This window comes from Siphateles boraxobius, unplaced genomic scaffold, assembly GCF_051911475.1.
Source record: "Siphateles boraxobius isolate OS27281-9 unplaced genomic scaffold, OSU_SipBor_1 15, whole genome shotgun sequence".
In the NCBI taxonomy this organism is placed as follows: Eukaryota; Metazoa; Chordata; class Actinopteri; order Cypriniformes; family Leuciscidae; genus Siphateles; species Siphateles boraxobius.
Window position 1 is genome coordinate 1,757,035 of NW_027508755.1, and position 15,234 is coordinate 1,772,268.

The window sequence follows — 15,234 nt, forward strand, 5'->3', positions numbered from 1 at the left end:
ATTTTATTTGATATGCATATTTTTTGCAGTAAACTTATATTGTATTGTTATATTGTACAAACTTAAAATATATTGTTTCTATAGATATAATCGACAACTTTCAATTCATAGTTTCTGGTTACACTTTATTTTAACGTCATTGTTACAGTGTAATTATATATTTAAGCACTGAGTGATATTAAGCAACTACATGTACTTACTATAGGGTTAAGGAAGGATTAGGGTTTGGTTACATGTAATCATGCATAATTTACTGCTATTACTATGGTAAGTACATGTAACATGTAACCAGGACACTAGTTTTCTATCATTTTTTATTTGATTGTCATTCACAATGCATCATAGTTGTGTAGTTCTTTCCCTGGTTAAGTACACTGTATTGCTTATTTTCTCCAAATACAAGTTTGTAGTGTTGCGATTCATCTTATAGCTTTGTTCATGGCTTTTAACGCTTTAAAGACTTAAAAAAACTTTCGAGAATCAACGCCAACAACCTCGTGACAAATGTTTTAATGCACAAGGCGATAACAGGACAGCACTTTCTAAATGAAATGCATGATGAGGTTTGGTCAAGTGAATGCCACATAATACTGATATCAGTTCAGTACGCCAGTTTTCCAGTGCAGGATCATGAAATCAACATGCATCACTCTTCTTTCAGACTGCCTGCATGCTGTCGAAAATATTCCCTTCGACAGGCTTTGATGGTGAGAAAAATATCTGGCAAGCGTTTGTGAAATCTGACTGTTAAACTGCTAAAAGGTTTGTTTTATTCTTTTAATTTTGGAATTGACCCAAATAGAAATGCATTTACTTATTTGACCCACATTTTTTGGGGTCGTGATTGTTGTGTGTGTGGACCACCAGGGGTGTGTGTTGCTGAATCAGTGAAGTGTGTGACTCTTGGGTGGGATTACACTCAGGGACGCCTCTTAATTAATGTCATTCCCGGTGCTGAGGACACATGCAGTGACACACACACACACACACACACACACACCATAAGCCTCCTGCTTTAAGTGTGGGCCGATTATTCAACGATGTGGTTTTGCGTACGATACAAGAAAACAACATCTGCATCCCTTTAAAACTTCCAGAGGAAATTCCAAACATGAGGAATTTGCTCTTCGCATTCAGCTTCGGTTATTCCTGTTGATCAGTGTGTTTGTGTGGCGCCCCCTACAGGACGATGCCGATGGCATGCATGTTTTGCTCTGTGGAAAGTGTGACTGTGTTGGATTTAAACGCTTTCAGATGCATGAACCAGCGAGCTGTTTTCTCCATTCATACGCCTCCCGTTTCTCTCCCAGCAACAGCCTTCTCTCAATGTGTTTTTGGACACTTTGGAATCATTAATTTATAGTAATGCTCCAGAACATCGGGCATGTGTTAGACGCACATGTATGCAGGCCATAACTCATAAACAATGCGAAGTTTAAAAAACAAAATAGTGCAGATAATTGCAAAAAAGTAAAAACAGATGAGGGGAATAAAAGTGTGTGTTCTTGTCACATACGCAGCAGAACGTCGTGTGCCTGTAACTTCTCTGCGTGTTTGTGGTGTTTAGGCGAGTTGCACAAGCGTCTATTTGAATCAACTTAGCAGATCAAAGAGGAGATCAGATTTCAATCATCTATCCACAATCAGAAATGAAAGCTTCTGCACAGCAACACATGTGAACTGTTTACTGCCGAGAGCAATACTGCAGAGTTTCAATCAAGAAGAAACTCATCCTTATGCCGAGATGAAGGCCATGCGTGTTTCTTCAACATGTTTGAGACACTTGGCAAAAACTCTTGCACTTTCACTAGTTTATATAATTTTTCCAATAACAATGAAGAATCTTTCTGAAACATTATGAACATTTCCCAAAACATCACATTCTGTGGTGAAAATGACATTGTAGATATTTCTGGAACAAAATGACGAGTGTCTTCATTTTGCTAAGGCTAATTCCATATTTAGTATTGTAAATTTAAAAAATTGTTAAAATTGTCTCATACTTTTTGAAGAATTTGACAAAACCTTTATAGGAAATGATTTTTAAAAAAGCGGTTTATACTGAAATAGCACCATGACTGAGACTGTATACAATGTATGTGAATAATTGTTTACAAATTAAATGGTTTATGCTTATTTCACTCTTACATTAGCAGTTTTTAAACACTAAATAGGTTTTAAAAAGTAGCAACACAATCTATACATACAATTTATTTGAAAAGTAGCTAAAATAAATTATTAAGGCATTGAATTTCAAATAAATTTTTTTTAAATGTGACTTTTATATAAAACCAATAACAAAAAGTAGAAGTAGAAATTGTATTCATAATGAAGCAAAAAATTAAAAGTGATAATGTGATCATAGTTTAAGAAACACCTTCATATTCATTGTCTGGAAAAACTTGAGACCGTAAAAAAATATTATAGCTAATAATATTACCGATGTCTTTAAATAATGGCAACATTTTATGCACGCTGCTTCCCATACATTGATCACAGTATCAGGATTGACCGCCACAAATAGATCAACTAGACTGGTGGCCGAAAATGTATTTAAACTTCTCATAATAACATAAAAAGGTCTTGAATGTCGTGTTTTGCACCATTGCTGTCAAACAAACTAAAATCTAAAGTGTGGTTAGGCTTTGTGTTTGCCTGCCAAAATAAAACTTGTTTTCTGCCAAAATAAAAGCTCGACTGCAGTTTCCATCAAAATAAATTTGAACATAATATTAAAACATTATTATTACTAGTAGTGCATTGACTGAAACACTATCACAGCTAAAAAGAGGTTTGAGCCCTTTTTAAAGTCAATACAACCTTTTTCTTTGTTCAATTTGCACACTGAACATGGGTTGGAGATCTTAATTGTGAACCCTAAAAGTGCACCAGATATATGCATCGCAGGCCTGATAGTAAACCAACAATCTCTGTTTACAAACCATTATGTATTTTTACACCAATATTGTAATAAACTGTCAGGTAGCATGCATTGCATTGCATTGCATTGTGTGATAAATATTTCATGCAGTGTGCAAATGTAGAAGTTTACCCAGACATGCAAACAGAAAGTTCATACACTAGGCATAATGCAAAAATAGTAGGAGTAGTATGCAATTCCAAACACACCCTAAAAACTGACTCTCCCTGGCTTGGAGCATCAACTCAGACTGACAAAAATACATATCTGTCAGCATGGGGTTGTGGCAAACACACAAAGACAAAGATGAAGATAAATAGTGCTTTAATACGCTTCACAGGAGATTCAAGGAACAGGTAAATGAAGAAAACACAACCTACACAGTGCGTACCTTAAACGAGACCGGACAAACACTAAGTGAAGGCGAACAACTTAAATACCGATAGTAATGAACTAAATGACGAACAGCTGTGATGAACGCATGTCCATGGTTGCGGGAAATGAGAACAAAGGAAACATATGACTGAAGACAAACAAACTAAGGGGCTGTTTACACGACACTAAAAATGTAAAACTTTTTATGCGTTTTGGCCATTCGTTTACACGATAATGGCGTTTTGGGCGCCTGAAAACGCAAACTTTTGAAAACGGGTTTCAAAGTGCAAGTTTTTGAAAACAGTCTCCGTCTAAAACAATAAAAACGCGAATCTCTGACGATGACGTCATGCACATGCGTATTACGTGTTCAGTCTATAAGTGTTTCATCGCCATCTACTGGCCTGGCAGCAGAATACAGCGTTTTTAGTGGTTTTCACGGATCCGTGTGAATGGGGATCGTTTTGACAATGGTTTCGTCTGTACACGGAAAAAACTCAAAGGAAAAACTTCTCCATTTAAAGCATATATCATTGTCGAGTAAACATACCCCTAAGAGTAGGGGTGCGCCGATCCGATACTCAGTATCGGTATTGCTCCGATACTAGCAATATTTGCCGGATCGGGTATCGCCAGACGAGACCATCCAAATCCGATCCGATATTGTAGACTACGAATGTTATTGTTATACAACACAAAAGGCACAAAAACATTATAAAGCACTATAATGTTTCTGTGTACTATATTCCAAGTTTTCTGAAGCCATTACATATAGTTTAATGTGAGGTACCGATTTAAATCGTTAAATTAACCTTCACCTAAGTGCTTCCCTCCGCTGCGGCTGTCAGTCATTCTCAGCACTCAAACAGCGCGTCGCGCTCGGGTAAAACAGTCAACACGATGAAACTCTCTCCAAGATGAGTCAATGTTCCTATTATTATACTGTAGATCTGTAGATAAAGGTCTATGGTTTGCATAAAAGGACTTTAACGTGCTGGAGTTTCACATGTTACTTTCTACCGGGTGTCTGTTAGATCACAACACAACTGATCAGTGATCACAACACTGAAGTAGAGAGCGATATAATTGCTCTTCACGCGCCCATTAACTGAAATTTAAAACTGTTAAAAGGCTCAAACTAATGAATAAATAAAGAAATATATGTATATCTTACTTTTGTGCTTTGAACTTTTCAATGCGACGCGCTGCGCGCCGTGACTCCTTGTTGCTTCGACCGCATCATTCTGCGCACGGGATGCGCATAAGGTTTCGTGCCGCTCTGAATTGGAGCCTTTCATATTACAATATTTTTTGCGGAATGGCAGTTTATTGATAGCCTTAGATGTTCTGTCCAATCTATGTTGCTGCTTCATTAAAAAGTTGCGCTTTAAATTTAAAAATAAATGTCTTTTAATTATATAGAATATATTTTGTCTGTATTGTTTTACAAAGTAAGGAAAATAATGTTTAAGTCAATCTTTGATGCCTTTAACAAAAGAATAATCCCAGTCCCTTCCCCACAGTGAGGCATACAGATACAGTTTATTAGGTAATTTGGCACTGTTTTTTTAATTATTATTTTAGTATTGGATCGGATCGGTATCGGACAATACTGAGTCCCAGGTATCGGAATCGGTATCGGAGGCAAAAAAGGTGGATCGTGCAACCCCTACCTAAGAGTCCACGAAATTGAAACTAACTGAACACAAACGTGACAATATCACAACACACAGACATTAATTAGCCTCTTCTATGTCTGTATGAGCTCAGCAAACGCATGTTTTGGTAGAGATTTGCACAAATACAAATGATGAGTTTAATCTGCAGTTCATCCAGGGAATGCGACACTGTAGTCTTTAAAAAGAGGACGAGTTTAGGGCCAGCTGGTTTATTTTCTTGCCTATTCTTATCCTCCGTCTGATCCAGCGGGACTGCAGTGATTAGCCCGTTTGATGTTGGCCTCTGAATCCCCAGGGATGTGCCCCTGGACTGGGCCGAAGCCGAGACTCAAAGAGATCCGCAGCTGCAGACGTGGGACAACACAGTCGGGCCAAGCACATATCTCTGTGGCACTCCCCTCATGCGAGTTTACGCTTACAGTCACGCCGCATTTTAGGACAAACATATTGTCCTGCCATTTGCAGTGATGGGAACTGAGTTGGCCTGTGTATGTGACTCTGCTGTTTGCAAATGTGAGTTTAAATAGGGATAGATGCAAAGCAATCGAGCATCTTTCCAAGCGAATCCAAGCATGAAAGGAAATAAACCTGATTCAAGTTCTGTATCACTTCCGTCAAAATAACATCTAAAGTGTGAACATTCAGAGCACAATTGTTTGTCATGTATATGCATTTCCTCTGATGATCAGACAGACAAGAGCTAACTTTTTTTTTTCCAATGGTATTTCCATAGCAACGGAAAGTTAAACAATGCACCAATTCTCATTTGCATTGGGAAGGGGGAGCCTCTTTTGATGGAAAGGGGGCTCGGGACAAACAAACAGCACACCAGCTGCTTGTGTCTGCATGCATATACATGTTTAAATTCACATGTGCATATCAAAAGGGCACGCAAACGCCTACATATGCAACAAAACAAAAAAAAAGCACAAATGATGCAAGCCATGCTAAATATTACATACATTTCCTCTCTGTCACACATAAGTGTGTCCAACAAGCCAGCATATAATGCGGTTTCATCTCGTTTAAATGTCTCCGCTCATCCTCTGATCTCTGCTATCAGGCGTTGCTCTCTTGATGTGTGCGCTGGCTGGCTGTTTGAAGTTCAGCGGTGACTTTAAAGTGGCCAAAAGACCCTGAACGGCAGGTAGAAACCAGACCAGGGATCCTGGGTGCTCGTTAGCTCAATGACTGTTTAATTAGCTCGATGAGGACTCAGCGTAAATGCGGCTGCCTATTGACACAAATGGGCATCTGTGTTGTTCATTGCTCATGCCGGGCTAATTTATTCATCCTAAGCCGTGTGTGTCTGGCGCACTAACACGTACGTCAGATAACGGCACTCGTTTCATCTCGACACTTTAAAGCAACGGCATGGGGGGGGGGGGCACAATTCAGCAGATGAAAGGAAGCGCTGTGCTGGACGGTACAAGACATGCAAAACGTCCTGGAATGGTTTTAAATTACATATGTGCCAATGACAGCCAGACCTGATTTCTTTTGTTTAATAGTCGTCCTATTTCAGTTTTTTTTTACAAAAGAGCCAACAATAAACTGCCAGGAGGTCTGTACTAAAAATGGATCATTCGTGATGCAAAGAAATAAAATACTGTAGCAAGCCTTATGTTAGATCAATGCAGTGCAGTAGTTTAAATATGATATACAACAGTGAATTCATCCTTCTGTATTATATAATTTCCACTGTCCTGTATTATTCTAATATATGATGGTGAAACAAAACACTTTGAAGAGAATGTGAGTGGTGCTATCGTGCTAAAGACATCTTAATTCAGTCTATTACAATAGAGCATTTCAGTAATGATGTATTTTTGTGGGTCAAACTGGAAGTCAGCATCACACTGGTTCCCTCGACAAAAACTCAATGAGATTTTTCCACTGGCTGTTGGATTATTGAAGAAAATAACCCAGACAGCAACATAAAGTCGGCCCAGATCCGGCCTGGATCCGGTACACATGGGTTCCACACGGACCAGATGTGGGCCGGATCTGGGCTGACACTATGTTGCTGTCTGGGAAGCTGTGACAAACAAAAGTTTATGATTCTAATTTGTTCATCGTGATAATCTTCACAAATGAACGTAACATTTATCAATTTTGAAGCCTAAATACAATCATAAGAAGTAAAGCGCCAAATAACAAGCTACACCACAGTCGCAATCCGACACCGGCATCATTAAGCTTTCAGCAACTGGAAAAAATTTTTTTTTCTGAAAGTGATCCCAACTATATCGTTTCTCTATATCATAATCATTATAGCTGTGGTGTGCAATCTACTATTCTTTAATATTGAGAACGTTTTTTTTCCGTTATCTCGTTATCGTCATAACGAAAAAAATCAAAAATACTTCAGTCATAACTATATGTCGGTTACACTTTTCAATGAGGTTTATTAGTTAACATTAGTTAATGTTTTAACTAACATAAACTAACAATGAGCAATACATTTGTTGCAGTATTTATTAATCTTTGTTAATGTTAGTTAATAAAAATAAGGCTGGTCATTGTTTGTTCATGTCAGTTCACAGTGCATTAACTAATGCTAACAAACACAACCATTGATTTTAATAATGTATTAGTAAATGTTGAAATTAATATTAACTAAGATTAATAAATGCTGTTCATTCATAGTTCATGTTAACTAAGGTACTTAAATAATGTTAACTAATGAACCTTATTGTAAAGTGTTACCTATACTTCTTATTTTATTTTCAGTCGGCTAGTGACCAATCATTGAAAATACTGAGTTTTATTAAGCGTTCACTTTGACTTGAAGGTTCTTTTGCTCGCTTTCCGTATATAGTTTATCCTTTAAATTTACAGTACAGCTTCCTCTATTGCTTTCGATCCCAAAACATACATTGATAAAAAAAGTGATACAAAGTGACGAAAACTGTGAAAGTGTGTCAAGCAAAGGTATTCTTGTAAAAACTCTTAATTCAGTCACGTCTTGTGCTCCAGGCGACGATGATGTCACATGTCCACTGGCAGAGTTAATGACTGAAATCCAATTAAACGTGTAGTTGCTGCCAAGAGTGCGTGATAAACCAGGACAAGGGCCAAACAAACAAACAAACAATGATGAGCTCATCAAGTGGGCCGAATCCAACCTGATGTCATTCTTCAACCTAAACGGGAAGTTTCCACCAATGTTTGGACATTGTAAATAACCTCACATCTGTGCCTGGTGGGTATGTTAAACGTGGCATGCAGTTTTGAAGCTGGTAATGCTGTTTGTGGAGTTTTTTAAGCAGATCTTCAGAGATTTAATGTATTTTATCTTCAGTTCATCGAAGGCTGTGTCTGAAGAAAGTTGTAGTTTGTGTTCTTATTTCTCTTTCTCTCAGTGCTTGTTCACAGCCGGTGTTTGAATGATGGAGAGAATGTTTCAGGAACATTATACTTACCTTTAGATAACATTATATTAACATTCAGACATTTTTATGTTCTTGGAATGTTACAAATCAACGTTCCTATAACATTTCATTGTTAATCAATATTAAGTTAAAGGAACGTTTGAGGAACATCACACCTTCTAAAACGCGTTCCTCTGACGTCAAGACATTGTTTACGTTCCCAGAACCAACACTGAATATTTGATTGAACCAAAATCTGTACATGCTGATGCATCCTCAAATATCACAAGCACATCTATCTTCATATACTGAAGCCATCTGACAAATTGAAATGCATGAATTCAAAATACCTGCCAAGGTATAGTGATAGCAGAGAAAACAAAGCTGTTGACAACATTAACAGTCTTAAACTCAACAAGTGGTTGGTATACGTTAAACGTGGCACGCAGAGTTTTGCTTTTTTTTCCAGTGAGTGACGGTGAAAAAGCGAACTAACCTGAAGTGTGTGACACACAAACCCTACGAGCTTCCCTCAGAACGCCATCCTAACCACTTCCACATCTCCCAATGCATTCCTGCGGTTGGGAACGGGCTCCACATCTAAAGACTCTGCTGTGGGCCAGGAGATGGCCTTCCCAAAACAGGACTTAGAGCAGAGCCTCTTCCACAGCCCATAATCCAGTCCAGACCACAGCATTGCTCACATTTTACTGGTCTCTGCTAGCACTCAACAATACAGGAGCACTGCTGGATATAAAGCCGGTGCATACTGTGCGATTTTAGCCGCGATTAGCCAAATTTTGCCAATCCTAAAAGAATCCTAAAGGCTAAAATCTGAAGTCTTTGAATGTTAGTTTGACGTGTTCACCAACAGCCGATTAATGAGCGTTGCGATCGAAGTCTGAAGATTTAACTCTCAGTTCTGCAGTGATTCTCCTACGACAACCGTCAAAGTGTCTCCGTTTTTCAAGACAAGCCGTGACCAAAATTAACGTTAGAGATTTCTTTGTAGCCGCCATTTCAATCCCGCGTGTAACGCAGCTCACATTACAAAACGAGTCATTGAGTGATGATGTAAAACTCCAGACGAATCTACTAGCATGCGTCCGTTTTTAGCGCGTCTTGACTGTCATACAGTCTGACATCAATGACAACTGAGATCTGCGCAATCGTAAAGGACTGTTATAAATCGCAGTGATTAACAGAGTCGTCAAGGAGGCAAGACTAGGGAAATATTGCCTTTGGACACTCAAATGAGAATCTGTGCATCTAAATAATAGCATAAATAATTGTAAAGTAGTATTGGCGATAACCTTAATATCCAAAAAATTTAATGGCGTTATCGTGTTAATTAGGGGTGTCGCAATATACCGCTATTGGCCTACTATTTCAAAAGAACCGTAATATTTCAAAAGAATAGTACACGTATAATAACATGACTTTTTACACAGCTCTGTGGGATACTTGATTCTGATTGGTCAATTGCGCCGTATTTTATTCCCCGATAAACAAACGCTGAAAACAGCTCATCTGGATTGTTGACATTTTACTGGTCTCTGCTAGCACTCAACAATACAGGAGCACTGCTGGATATTACAGCTCCAGAGCCGTCAAGGAGGCAAGACTGAGCAAATATTGCCTTTAATTTAGTTCAAAAAGCAATAATTTTTACTTTTGACAATTTTGTTGTGTTTTACAATTGTTGTTTAATGTACAAAGTTGTAAATGATCTTGCACCCTCAGCCTTAAAAACATTTGTTTCGCGTACAGAATAAGAACTTACATATCGCGTACATATAAGAACTTGACTGTAGCCGTGTTGCCATTACCCTTCAAATTGCGCGCATTGAAATTGCGATTTGAAAATACGCCTAATGGAAACATGTAAATTTTGCAAAAACTCACATTTATCGCAAAAAAGTTTTACGCATGAGTTTTTTCAGGCAATTCGAAAAAGGAATATTTCGCAAAACTCGCAATGGAAACAGTTTTTTCACATTTACAGTCACCTGACGTATGTACAGTCACCCGTTCTTTAAAGATGGCGGGGTGTGTTTACACATGAAAAAACAATGAGCTGTATTTTTATTAACTACTTTTAACAAAGATTAATAAATATTGTAACAAATGTATTGCTTATTGTTAGTTCATGTTAGTTAATAAATTAACTAATGTTAACTAATGAACTTTATTGTAAAGAGTTACCAATAATTGTAAAGTAGGGGTGTCGCAATACACGTGTTGACAATAACTTTAATATTGTAAAAATGAAATGTGTTAATTAGGGGTGTCGCAATATACTGCTATTGGCGATAACCGTAATATTTCAAATGAATAATACACGTATGATAACATGACTTAATACACGGCTCTGTGAAATACTTGATGTAAACAATTTAAAAATCAAACAGAGCTCAGAAGTTTGTGTTATTACAATTTGAAATTACTTCTTTCTACGTTAATACACTACAAAATGTAATTTATTCCTGTGATCAAAGCTGAATGTTCAGCATCATTACTCCAGTCTTCAGAGTCACATGATCACTCAGAAATCATTCTAATATGATGATTTGGTGCTGAAGAAACATTTATCAATATCATCAATGTGGTAAACAGTTATTTACATTTTTATTTCAGGATTCTTTGATGATTAGAATGTTTAGAAAGAACAGCATTTCTTTGAAATTGATCAATTTTACATCAAAAGTTAAATCAAAAGTTTGAATAAAGTTTACCTGAGCGAGTCCTCCATCTTGCTGATCTTCCGCTTGCTATCGACCCGTTCCTTCTCCAGTTGGGCCTGAAGCGTCTGCAACTGGGACAGGACAGCAGAAGTGTCAATCCCTCAACAGGTCAGAGGTCGAGTGCTGGCCTGCAGGTGTATATAAGGCCTGTGCTTTGCAGATGTGCCCTTGACAGAGGCCCTGCTTTATAACCGGACCGGCCCTTTGAAGACGGCACCAGGTGTCTGAGGCTGATCTTAAAACTTACCTTCACCTGATTGTGTCAATTATTAAAGCGGCCCTTTTTATGGCAGATCTGGAGCTTTGAAGACGTTTGAAAGGGAGCAGCTCCTATTAAGTCTCATAATTAGTGGGGCAATCAGGTCGGGTCTATTACTGTCCCGTTACGCTCCCCTTTCATTTGGGGAAACACTTGACAAATACCAACTTAGTCCTGTTTCCACCTGGCGGTTTTAGTGGTCGGATCACATTTGCAAATCATTCGCTTCCTTGGGTTTCTCCCAAGGTTTTTTTCTTCTCCATTCTGTCACCTGATGTAGTTTTGGTTCCTTGCTACTGTCGCCTTTTTCCACACCTTTGGCTTTTGGCTTGCTTAGTTGGGGACATTTAATTCAATATTCAACTATATTATTGATCTGCCTGCATTGACACCATTATATGAGAACTGAACTGACCTGGGTTTTCTCCACAGTCGCAATTAACTAAATTAATAACTTTTTTAAACAAAAACGAATCATCACTGAATTACTTAAGCTGGACTGTGACACTTTTTTCTTCTGGAAACAAACTTTGTTGCATTATTTTCCTGTTATCTCTGTAAAGCTGCTTTAAAACAATCTGTATTGTATAAAGCGCTATATAAATAAAGCTGACTTGACAAGTGGCCAGTGCTAAATACAGGTTGAAATGAGGTCTAAGACATCTTGTGATTGAAGCACTGAAATCACACTAGGAAGAAGTCAAAGATGTTTGTGACTACATTGAATTTGTAGCAGAACGCTAGCCGCTAATCACCGGCACTCACTTAATGTGTGTTTTTTATGGGTTTTGCGCACCAAACAAATGAGTTCAACGTCGCTGTTGTATTAAAACGGTTGCGGTGGAAATCCCTTTACCCTTTATCATTCACTTCCTTTCAAACATGTCATGTAATATGAAATTGTTCATTACATGCACCAATGCTACAAGTTACGGTAACACTTTGTTTTACAGTGTCACTGTCACACGTTACATGTACTTACTATAGTAATAACTATTACGTATGCATAATTACATTTAACTAACCCTCAACCAAACCAAACCCGGTAACACTTTATTTTAGTGTCATTGTTACATGTTACATGTAGTTATTATAGTAATAACTATTACCTATGCATAATTACATGCAACTAACCCTCAACCAAACCCTAACCCTATAGTAAGTACATGTAGTTGCTTAATATTACTCAGTACTTAAATGCATAATTACAGTGTAACAAAGACACCTTAAAATAAAGTGTAACCCAATTTTCTATGTCATAATCATTTGTTAACAAACAAATATTCATTACTTCAATGAGCTCATTGCTTCTCCCTTAAATTATTACATTGTTTAAATTAGTAAATTTTTAGCTAACTGTGTGATTTGTATATGTACATTTCTGAAATACATAACTTAGACAGTTTCCTCTGATAACAGATCACTGTAAATTGTGATGTGGACTCGTGCACTTTCTGTAAAGCTGCTTTAAAACGATGTGTATTGTGAAAAGCACTATTCAAATAAATGTGAATGAATGAATATGGTATTCGTGTGTTGCACTCTGTGATGTAGAGATTTGGTGAAATAAGATGAAAAAGCCTGTATGAGTTTCATTCTTCAGCTGAACACAAAAGAAGATATTTTGAAGAATGTCGGTAACCTTCTGTTGTTAGTTCAACAGAAGTAACACATACAGGTTTGAAACAGCTTGAGGGAAAGTAAATGATGACAAAAATGTTCATTTTTGGGTGAACTATCCCTTTAATACCAGGTGGAAACAGAGCCCTTGTAACAAGCTCTCGATTTTACAACCTCAAATCTTCCCTTCATCAAAGTGAACGAGGGCAATTGAGAGCAGAGGAAATGCTTTTATGTTTAACTCAAACGGCCTGCTTTGCTTTATACTGCTTCTGAGACTGGTGGTGATTATGAAGACTGGTCAGTCTCTTAAACTGATTCAAGTTCATTACAATTGTTTCAATATAATAATAAAATCTGGTGTGAATAATCAAAAAAAAGTGTAATATTTGCAAGTCAATGTAAAAATAACAAAAAATAACCCCTGACTTGTATGAAAGTTAACAGGATTTTTTTCAATCAGGCAACTCACCTCACTAAACCACGCTTACCGAAAGCACGTACACAGAATCTGTATGTTTCTTTAAAATCAATGACTCTTGCTTTGATATTTCATTATATAATGACTAGGCTGCCCCCTTATAGAGAACCAGAAGAGGCTTAAGGTGTGATTTTGAGGCGAATTCTGACTCGTGCGACTCGTGTCGGGACGATTTCAGCCTTGTCGTGCGTCGTTTGTCGTGCAGTGTTCGTGAAGTGTACGGGGAGAAACGAGAGCGGTAAACCTCTACCGACAGGCGATCGGACGATCGCATGAATTTCTGGCATGTCAGAAATGTTGGTCGCTCCTCGTGACTTTATCGCACAGTTGAAGCAGACCTACGAACCGATTGCCCTAAACTCAGTGCTTTTTCCCTCACTGCGCCTGCACGAAAACAGAGTTTACCCATTTCATCTTTAATGCAGCAAGAAAGAAAACGAAATTTTTAAGTTCTATAGATATCAAACTAGCTTCAAATTACTGTTGTTTACCTCCAGTTCATGTTGCAAAATGGATAAAGCATATATTACCCACGTCTCCCAAGCCACCTGCGATGTAGCTGCCGTGCCTCTTTTATTAAATTTGTTAAATGCTAGGGTTAAACATACTGTTTTTAAAAAAAGCTGTTTATAATTTTCAGGCCTATAATTCATTGTAATCGGCCTAAATGTTTTTAGACAACTGTCAATGATGAGGAGTGAGCTTCTATCTAATCTTCACAGCATGTCGGTTATGCGGGGATGCGCTATACAATTATTGCGTGGCAAATTAATTATAATAGCCTGTAAATTTAATAATAAAAGTAGACCTTCCCTAATAATAATACAATAATACTAATAATAACATAATACATACATTGGAAATGCTAAATACTCTTGATATTGATAGCTAGGCTTGGGCGGTATCCAAATTTTGATATTTTACCTATTGTACCGGGGTATACGGTATTACCGTGACTAATTAAAAATTATGACATAAGGCTCAGACAGCGTCACCAAACTGTTGGCTTGTGCCTACACCGTTCAGAAACTGAATACCAGATGGGGCAAAAAAAAAAAAAAAAAAAAAATCAAGGCCAACCCGTGCACGTTGTGTCTGATCCCGGCTGACGGCATTAAATGTAATATGAGGCGGAGTGCTATTTAGACTATTAGACTATTTTTAATACGTGGGCCGTTATAATATGGTGGCGCCAAATAATTTTTTAACCCAGGTGCCGAGGGGGTGGAGATATAAATACTATTTATAAATGAGCAAAAATGGGACACTTAATAATATTTAATTATTTTAATGATGACAATTAAAGTATTCATTTTATTAATTAATTTAAATTAAATTAACAAGCAACAAGCAAGAAATGCATTTGTAAATCCGGTGACACGCGTCCATTGATTTTTATTAATACAACTTTTCTGTCCATGCTGCAAAGATTAAGTTGACGATCGCCATCTCCTAGTGAACGCGCATATATAGAGAGAAATGCAAATCATGGATTACATAATCAGAAGGTATAGGCTAGCCTTTTTCTTTTCGTTTTGAATTGTTTCGTTTAAAGAAATTGACGATTGATATCTCCGTAGCGAACGCGCATATAGAGAGAAATCATGGATTAGTCAGAGAGTATGCTGCCTATATTTCTTTTCCTTTTGAATTGTTTCGTTTAAAGAAATTGACGAATCGCCATCTCCATAGTGAACGATAGAGAGAAATGCACATCATGGATTACATAATCAGAGAGTAGGCTAGCCTATTTCTTTTCGTTTTGAATAGTTTCGTTTAATG

General features: G+C 37.5%; 1 protein-coding gene across 3 annotated transcripts in view; it reads right to left on the reverse strand.

Moving 5' to 3' along the window:
• The window catches only part of cep112 (centrosomal protein 112), a 207,319-nt gene that overhangs the window by 129,549 nt on the left and 62,536 nt on the right, over positions 1-15,234 (reverse strand). For all 3 annotated transcript variants that reach the window (XM_077230618.1, XM_077230619.1, XM_077230620.1), the window contains one exon: positions 11,084-11,163. In XM_077230618.1, coding sequence (XP_077086733.1) covers positions 11,084-11,163 — 80 coding nt within the window. The remainder of the gene's footprint in view (positions 1-11,083; positions 11,164-15,234) is intronic.